Source organism: Oreochromis aureus, linkage group 3 (assembly GCF_013358895.1).
Source record: "Oreochromis aureus strain Israel breed Guangdong linkage group 3, ZZ_aureus, whole genome shotgun sequence".
Classification (NCBI taxonomy): Eukaryota; Metazoa; Chordata; class Actinopteri; order Cichliformes; family Cichlidae; genus Oreochromis; species Oreochromis aureus.
In genome coordinates, this window is record NC_052944.1 from 9,697,377 (window position 1) to 9,706,778 (window position 9,402).

The 9,402-nt window shown below is 42.4% G+C and overlaps 1 protein-coding gene and 1 pseudogene across 2 annotated transcripts in view; both read left to right on the forward strand.

The window, feature by feature from the left end:
* The first annotated feature begins 684 nt into the window (after window positions 1-684).
* The window catches only part of LOC116328895 (ependymin-like), a 30,272-nt gene continuing 21,554 nt past the window's right edge, over window positions 685-9,402 (forward strand). The window contains exons 1-6 of one of the 2 annotated variants that reach the window (XM_031750794.2): window positions 685-820; window positions 957-991; window positions 1,591-1,725; window positions 2,201-2,387; window positions 2,475-2,562; window positions 2,661-3,177. In XM_031750794.2, the coding sequence (XP_031606654.2) occupies window positions 754-820; window positions 957-991; window positions 1,591-1,725; window positions 2,201-2,387; window positions 2,475-2,562; window positions 2,661-2,790 (642 nt within the window). In that variant the 5' untranslated portion in view covers window positions 685-753 and the 3' untranslated portion in view covers window positions 2,791-3,177. Of the gene's footprint in view, window positions 821-956; window positions 992-1,590; window positions 1,726-2,200; window positions 2,388-2,474; window positions 2,563-2,660; window positions 3,178-9,402 lie in introns of those variants that run through there. The other variant, XM_039609325.1, reaches the window with a different exon arrangement.
* LOC116328899 lies at window positions 3,560-8,199 on the forward strand (annotated as a pseudogene).

Here is a 9,402-nt window from a genome sequence, read left to right on the forward strand (position 1 = left end):
ACTGTATGAATAGAGTAGGCATAACATTATGAGCACCTACAGATAAAATGAACAACACTGATGATCTCTTCATCGTGGCAGCCATTAGTGGGTGGGATATGTTAGGGAGCAGGTGAACATTTTGCCCTCAAAGATGTGTTAGAAGGACGAAAAACTGCAAGCGTAACGATTAGCGTGAGTTTGACGAGCGCCAAACTGTGACTGTTTGGAGACTGAGTCAGAACATTTCCAAGTACTGCAGCTCTTGTGGGATGTGACCCCGGTATCTATGAAAAGTGGTCCATGAAGAACAGTGGTGAACCAGAGACTCAGTCATGGACAGCCAAGGCTCACTGATAAAACAAGGGGAGCGATCCAATGGACGAGCTGCTGTAGCTCAGATTTAATGTGGTTCTGATAGAAAGATGTCAGGATACAGATTGCATCACACAATATTAGGCAGGTGGTCATAATGTGGTTAAGTTTTCACTTTGGTTGCAGAATTTGTACAATTGTAAGCAAATAAAGTCTACACACACTCTGCTGTATGAGTCTCTTGCCCTTAGAAAACATTAATCAGCTTTTAATGTACACAGATATTGTCACTGTCAACACTCGAATCTGAACTTCACCCCTCAGATGTTGGTTTAAACTAAAACCCAGAAGCATCTAGGCCTGTCTGGTCATCTGTCAGCATATATAAGGAAGTGTGGCTCCTCTAGAGCACCAGAAACTTCGCAACTACCTGTGAGAAGGTCTGTGGATTCCTCGAAGATGAAACTCTTTGTGGTGTTAGCGTGCGTGCTGGCAGGCTGCCTGGCAGAGAAACCTCGCCCATGCAGTAAGTAAAAAAAGGAAATCGGAGACGAGCTCTGTTGTGGTTACAGTGATAGTTCACTGTTGGTTTCTCATTGCTGTTTTCGCTTGCTGACTTGTAAATCTTATTAAATAATTCTGTTTTCTCTTATTTCACGCAGCAAGCCCTCCCCTTCTGACTGGAGCCCTGACTGTTGTGAGTTTATGTTTTGTGTACTTAAAACTTTTGCTATTGCTATTAATTATGAGGGGGAAAAGAAGCCTCTATTGTTGTTGTACATGAGCAATGTTTGATTGAAACATAAAATATTACCCACTGTTCACCCAAACATTAAACATGTTTGGGTGAACAGTGGGTAAAAAGCATTTAAAAAAGAACAAAAGTGTGTCAGCCAGTGCATCTGGGATAGGAAGATATGCGATGAAAGAGCATGTGGACACAGTGCAATATGGGGGGCAGTGGAGATGACAACCTCTGTCCATCTGTTTGTTCTGTAAGCAAATTGATATTGGTCAGAGTTAGGAATGAGGTAGTCTTTGCTGTGTTGAGATACAAGTCCAGACATTTCAGCGCTCAGGTCAAGGTCCAGCAGCTGCTCTTACTTTAACCATCTTCAGTGTGAGCCTTGATTTATGTTTATGGCGAGTGAGCATGTGTGGCCTGCCTGACAGTGTGGAAAGGAAACAAAGAAAATGAAAGTTGTACTTGAACCAAACGTGCAGCCAGATTTAATGGTCATTCATATTCTGTGTGAACGACAAAGATGTAAACAATCTTGCATTCTGTTTCTCCAGTCCACACAGAATGAAAAGCTTTGGCTTTATGCCAAATACCTGTACGATGCATTGGGACAAAAGGTCCGGCTCACGGAGCAGGGGAACTACCAGAAAAAGCCGTTCACCTATGACGCCCTGCTGCTCTTCAGAGAGGTGACCAAAGCAAACACAAGAACGTCTCAAATATTTGTTTTAGTGTGCAAATTACTGCTGATATGATTCTACTGAAGTGAAGACGCACGAGGCCAACAACACAACATGTTATAAGAAAGTATTTTCTTTCCTTCATGTTTTAATGAAATAAAATGGGAACTAATTTTATTGCATTAGTTGAACATGAGTTCAACTAATGCAATAAAAAGCAGGCCATATTTAAAAAAGAAAACTTGAGAATGATAGCATATTTAATTAGTTTAAGGTTAGCACATCTTTTTCTGGATTTGACTAAATATATGGCATAATTTTGGATGCAAGCACCTATGTATAACGCAATCGTGTGTGTGTGTGTGTGTGTGTGATGATTATTACTGAAATAACCCTCTTCTTTAGACTGAATAATATCATATTTAACTGCAAAGAAAGTTGATCTAAAGCGATTCCCATTCTCACCCCACAACTCATGCACCAGGCTGCCATGTATGAGATTGACGACAAAGCTCGTACATGCAAGAAAAAGCCTCTGAGGGCAGACTTCCATCCTATGGAAATCCCAAGTAATTCATCTCTGGTGGGCCAAGCCGTTGTGGGCAGCTCATCTGGAGTCGGTCAAGGACTCCTGGTCAACACCTGGACTGGAAATCTTTCTGGAAGTACAGGTGAGTTGGCATCTAATGTTCAGAACTCTCATCCTGACTGTTTATGTGCACTCTGTTTATGGACACATTTCATCTCTGTCCTTCCAGGACAGTACGTGGCCACCTTCACTGAAATCGGATGCATTCCAGTCAACACTAAGTACCAGACACAAGAATATGGATGGGTGTTGACAGAGTTAGTTTCCTCTCAAGTCTATAGTGTGAAAAACGTAGAATGTGACACGTTTGTATGCGTCCAAGTAAAAGCTGTGTTGCTTTCTTTGTGCTCACCAGCTTCTTCAACAACGTCATTGGGATTTCTGACCCCGGTCTGCTCAACCCCCCCGACTACTGCCCAACAGAGATGACGGCGGATGGAGAGCAGTCTGAGGATTTCACCAGCTTGTTCTTTAAGCTGCAGTGAAGGTTTTGGCAGGTTTTTACCTTACACAGTGCAGTGAGATCACCAATGTTGTGAATTGGCATTATATGAATAAAATAAATAAAACTGAATGGCATGTAATTGCATATAATATGCCGACTCCCCCTTATTCCTGTTTGAAACATGGAGGGCAAGTTTGACCTCATTGTTCTTTCTGTGTATCTCTAACCGGGATGAATTTTGCTTTCTTTCTGGCATACAGAAAATGATGAAGAGGTTTTAACTCTGCTCCAACATCTGTTTTTTTTTTTAGTTTTGTTTTTTTCTGCAACAGGTTATTGCCTCTCATATTTGCTTTTCTTACTTCCCATTTTCTAACACTGTGCTGTGGCCACATGTTGTGTTCATCAATAAAAATGTAACACATGATTGCATGCGGTGTATTTCTTGTCTCTTGTTTCATGAGAAAAAGTAAAGAAGGATGTATTCTCAAAATCTGTCCATTGACACCAAAAAAACCATATTAATTTGACCTAATGGTTTCAAGAGAAAAAAAGTCCCGAAGATCAAAAATCTTTGTGTTTAATGCCCACCTTGCTGGTTTCCAGTTATTCCTTGCTTTCTGGGTGCGTTCACCAGACATAGTTTCCAGCTTATTAAAGTAGTTTGTGTACATATGAGGTGGGAGTGGTTAAGGTTACACAAGCTGCTTCTTTTTTTTTACATTGTATCTACATGCAGTCTATCCTCTCAACTCTCTCTTCAGTCAGCCTTCTAGCTCCTCCCCTTGGTTTGTTAGTTGGGGGTCAAAACAGCTAAAACGCAGTTTCTATTATTAAAAGGTAATTCCCCTTGACCTTTATTCTGACATAACTGCTGTATTGAGAAATGACAAACAAAAAACTTGGCTGCAGATACAGAATGGGAGTATCACCTGCTTGTTTTTTAAGGAAGTGAGATTTTTAAAGCAGTATCATATGAGCAGCTGTTGCAGAGGAAAACGTTCAGATCTGCAGTCTGACAGCATGAAGGTCCTTGTCCTGCTTGTGTGCCTGTCCGTGGGCTGTCTCGCTCAGACCACGACATTGCAGTGAGTATGCAGACTTTAAAGTCCTCTTTCTTCAAATGTCTCCAAATGCAGCAGTTCTCTTGCTTTAGCATCAGAACTGCTGGTGCTGATTTGTTTTTGATTCAGTATAGAATGACCAAGTTAGCAATGCAGCACATATGTGCTACATTGTACATTAGAAATGTTTGGGTGAATAGTAGGTAAAAAGCATTTCAAAAAGAATAAAAGTGTGAGATAACTTGTCTGCCAGTGCATCTGGGATAGGCAGAAATGTAATGAAAGAGCATTCAGACACAGTTCTATCTCAAATGTCTCAGTGCAATATGGGGAGCAATGGAGATGACATCTTCTGTCCATCTGCTACATTGCTAACTTGACCTGGGTGGTCAACAGGTCAGTGGGCAGAAGACTTTTATCCTCCAAAATCCTTCTTTAATTTTCACAGGATACCCACCACTGATGAGCGGAAGCCTGTCTGTGGTAAGTCTCCTCTCTTATCCCTCGATTACGTTTGAGTGTTGCAATAACAACTGATACTTAATGCAGTTGTTAGTTATTCAGAGTAATCTGCAATGACAAACATTTGCCTCTGTTTGAAAGTCCACTGCAAATCAGAAGCTGCTGGCATTCTCCAAGTACATCTATGATGGACTGGGAGAGCGCATCCGCTTCAGACAGTTTCGACTCTATGACAATAAGACGTACCACCTTGATGTGCTTCTACTGTACAGAGAGGTAGCGACGACACAGCAGTAATATTTGCATTCAAGTTTATCCTGTATACCATAAATGACTGTAATGGTGCCCTGTCCTCTAGGCTGTTATGTATAAAATAAACAACAAGAACCGCACATGCACTAAGCAGCGTCTGAGCCCTGACTTCCACCCGCTGGCAGTTCCAAGAAATGCCACCCTGATGGGCCAGGTTGTGTTAGGTGCCTCCTCTGGTCCTGGACAGGGAATCCTGGTCAACAGTTGGTACAGGGAGCAGAAGATGAAGACGGGATCAGGTACAATAAGAGGAAATCAAAGCGAAAAATTGCAAAGTCATGTGTTAGTTTGTAACACATGACATTCTCTTACATAAGCTTGTGTTGAACACAAACAAACCTGCTCGTCTGGTTGCGCTGCCTCAGCTCCCATGTGATCCACTTCTTGTTTCTGCAGCCAAGTACTTTACCACTGTCACCGAGTTTGGATGCATCCCCGTCAGTACTCTGTACCACACCAGCAACGGTGACTGGGTGGTCAACAGGTCAGTGGGCAGAAGACTTTTAATATTGTTCTAGAACTTTCATGCATGTTTCCATAACTTAAATCTTAAGTTATGGCTGAACATGCTTGGAACGATCTTGCCACTAAAGTGGACGCGCAACGGACATGCTCAAGCATGTTCATCATAGTTTAAACCCCTTGTTTTGCACAACGGAGCCCGGTTGGACTGGGCAGCAAAGGGCTATCGCTTGACAGACCCACCACGCGCACCATACACATACATTTTTTCTTCTTTTTCGAATCTTCGGATCACGTGCGTGCCGAACCGTGGAGTGGGATCGGTTCGGATTACGGATCAACCGTGATCCGCTGCACCACTACAGTCCTACCACACCACAAGGTGAGGCAGATCATCAAGTGGAAAAGAAGCGAATCTCAGTCTCTCTAAGTCCAGGTGGGAAGGCAAGTATAGTTATACCAGTTATACCAGCCATCTATTTCACCGGAGGAATCCACCTCAGGAACAATTCAGCATACAAAAAATTCAGTTACTGAACAATAAAGTGCAAAACAGACTTAAACTGAGACATACAATATGTGCTCACCGATCTCAGTGCATCACGGCCGAAGACAATGGTATGATGTCTCTCGGTCGGAACATGCGGGGCTCTAAATAAGGTAACAGGGTATGGTTTTTTTCTTTAATGACAGTAATACGACGTGAAGGAAAATAAACATAAGTTGTGCTTCAAGTTTTACCTTACTTCTGGAAGCAGATTGAGATGAACTTTCAGGCAATTGCTAACAACTAGAGCTAATGAAGGCTAACAGTTTAGCTCCACGCGGTACTTTCTAAAGTCGCCAGAAAACTGCAGCATTCGCCTGTTTACTCGCTTTGGCTACTTTTAACATGAAAGGTAGTAGAGCTGGGCGATATATCGAGATATAAGATGTGACAATATCCTTTATGTCGATATAGTCTATGTTACGTTATAATTATAGTTGCGGAGCCACAAGTTTGCCTCTCTTTCGTCCATTTTTGTCTTTACGCAACGTTACTCGACCTCGCCTCTCCTTCACTGAACACACTCCCCCTCCTCCCCCATCGCTTCACCTGCAGGCAGCGACAAGATGGACATGGCAAATCTCCGTTAATGAGTTACTGCGCATCGCCCCCCGTGGGGCTGGACTGAGTCAACGTGTTAACGAGCTAGCCACGCTAACGAGCTAGCCACGTTAACGCCATGCACGGCCTGAAATCCTTTCATTTTCTCAAAAGTTGACTGCGCGCCTTTTGTATGAATTCTAGTTGTGCTTGATGACCGCGAACCGATTTTATGTGATACACAGCGCTCAGCAATCTGTCAAGAAATGTTTTAGTACGACTTTGGTAAGCTACGGAGCTGCACCGCTTGATGGATTGTCGGAGCATTACGGCTACCGAGGAGCCTCGCGGAGTGATACGTACTGTGCTTCAACGTAATATTACCGTATTGTGTGTGTATAAGGACCATAAATGGCACCTGTTCAGAGACATGGTTATGAAGCGGATTTCAAACTCCAGGCTGTCAGTCACGCAGTAGAAGTTGGGAACAGAGCAGCTGTGAAATCTGTCTATGTTATTATGCTCAGCGTCTTTTAGTTTACATTTTGACTGCACAATTGTGAGCTCTTTGTTATGCACAAAACAACATAGTTTTCTTTTATTTATAGAGCATCATTATTTAATAAATGCTCATAATTTATTTTTGAGTAGTTTTTTTCATGTACATCTGTGCTGTATGTTAATAAAAGTGCCTGTGTGACATCTGGGACACAGCTTTGACTAAGAACTCTCTTTTTGTTCTTACTTTATGGCTTTAAAAAAATATCGAGATATATATCTTATATCGCCATCCAGCTAAAAAATATCGAGATATGAATTTTGGGTCATATCGCCCAGCTCTAAAAGGTAGCTGATAACCAGCAAATTTATGTGCAGCACAGTTGGTTACAAACTTTTATCTAATACTTTTTCCAACTCAAAAACTTCAGTCTCTCAGGGATCAAAATTTTATAGCGCAGCTCTCTTTTTCTCCTGCCAGCACGCGGCTACACACACGTAGCAGCAAAAACAGAGCAAGTGGGCGGGACACACAGCGGCAGGCTGCTTTCCCATTGGTCAACACATACTGGGACCTGTGTATTCTGATTGGTTTGGCAGGCTGTCCATCTCTCCTCATATTTATCACTCCTTAAAGTGGTACCCTCATTTTATGTGGGTTACACATTGGATTAGTCCAGGGGTGTCGAACTCCAGGCCTCGAGGGCCGGTGTCCTGCAGGTTTTAGATAACACCCTGGGTCAACACACACCTGAATCAAATGATTAGTTCATTACCAGGCTTCTGGATAACTGCAAGACATGTTGAGGAGGTAATTTAGCCATTTGAATCAGCTGTGTTGGATAAAGGACACATGTAAAACCTGCAGGACACCGGCCCTCGAGGCCTGGAGTTCGACACCTGTGGATTAGTCGATCCCCAAAAACTCAACCCGCCATTTTTCTGCATGAATGCTGAGCAGGGGGATGAAGACGAGCCAGTAACATTTCTCAGCTTGTTTAAAGACTGATTTTACAAAGGGTGGTGACAATGATGATGATGATGATGATTCACTGAACTGCGTTGCTGCCATTCATAAACAAGCTTCATTTGGTTAAAATTCATGCCAATATTCAATCAGTGTATTTTCATACATATTTTACAGTCATCAGATTGAGCAGCGTTTCCTCTAAAATCTATTTTTAATCACACTGTTTCTCTTTTTTAATCTTTTCAAATAACAGTTTATCAGTTAAATTAGTGTTTGAACATTTATGTCATAAGAAAATAAAAACAAATTCAGAAAAGTCGAGCCTGATACTTTATTCCTGATACTTTTTTCACTGATCTGTACAAACTGCAGTAGGAGTGCGGACTAACAACGCAAAGACTAAAAGCCACTGGTATGTCCCAGGGGGTGGCATGTTGGACAAAGTTCAGGAGTATCCCACCAAAGAAGATCCTGAAGCTGAAGAAGCATTTTGTCAAAAATTCCCACTTCAAGAAGCCTTCAAATGAATATTTTAACCTCACACCTACCACAACAAAACTGGATGAATGCAGAAATAAATCTATTGAATTATGAGGTTGAAAGTCTCTCTAAAGATGACACATTCCATTCCATTGCATTAACACAGAAAAAAGTTTTGTCATGTGTAAAATTCACACAGACTGTTTAAGACAGTTTTGTTAGTAGTGAAGTGCATTTTAAAGCACTTCACTACTGGATGCTGTTTACTGGATGCTGGATTCATCCAAAAAGAGTTTGGGTACAAATGTGACCACATATTATTGGAATGAGGGAAGGAGTGGTGCAGTTCAGTCAAGGCACATTGGAATTCTTGTGCAGAGCTCTTTCAGTCACAGTAAGGATGTTAGAAAAAACAGAAAAAAATAAGACAATACAATACTAATATTGTAAATGACAGATTAGACCCCTTTACAAGAGGGGTGGCAGTATATACACAAGAGTCTAATTATATTGCAGATATTGCACAGTTAGCATATGCACATTCCTGGTGAGATAGTTTGGGGTTATTATTGCACATTGTTCAGTGGTTTTTGTTTTCCATCAGTCTGACTGTGGTGGGGAAGAAGCTATTGATAAACTTTGTTCTGTGAGTGATGATGCTGTCTGCTCTGCTGTGTCTTAGGTTGTATGTGCAGCTCCTGTGTCTGAGCATAGAGTGAACTGGATGGAGTGAGTTCCTGATAATTCCCTCTGCTCTTTTCCTGCAGTGCTGTGTGTATATAGAGTCCATGGATGGAAGTTTTGTCCCTATGAGCCTCTCCGCAGTCTTCATGACTCTTTGCAGAGCCTTCGTCTCTGCCTGTGTGGTGTTCCCATGCCTGCGGAGAGGATGCTCTATTAGTCCTCTGTGGGCCTGGGTGAGAGGGCAATGGTTCAGGCCGGCTTTCCTGAGCAGCCTAATGAGATAAAGCCTTTGCTGGGCTTTTTTCACTGTGGCCGTGGTGTTAAGAGTCCACTTCAGGTCTGTTGTGAACTGCAATCCCAGGAGTCTGTGGCTGTTATCCTGGGTGGAGACACGGTCATAAGTGTACAGGGTGAAGAGTTTGGGCCTGAGGAAACAGCTCTGTAGGAATCTTGTGCTGACTGTGAGTTCAGCAGACACCCATCCTCCCATTCTCACCACCTGTGGTCTATCTGTCAGAAATTCCAGAATCCAGTTGTAGATGGGAGTTGGGACGCCGAGGTCTGTGAGCTTCTTGATCAGCTGGTGTTGAAAGCAGAACCGTAGACCAGAAAAAGCATCCTGGCATACATTCT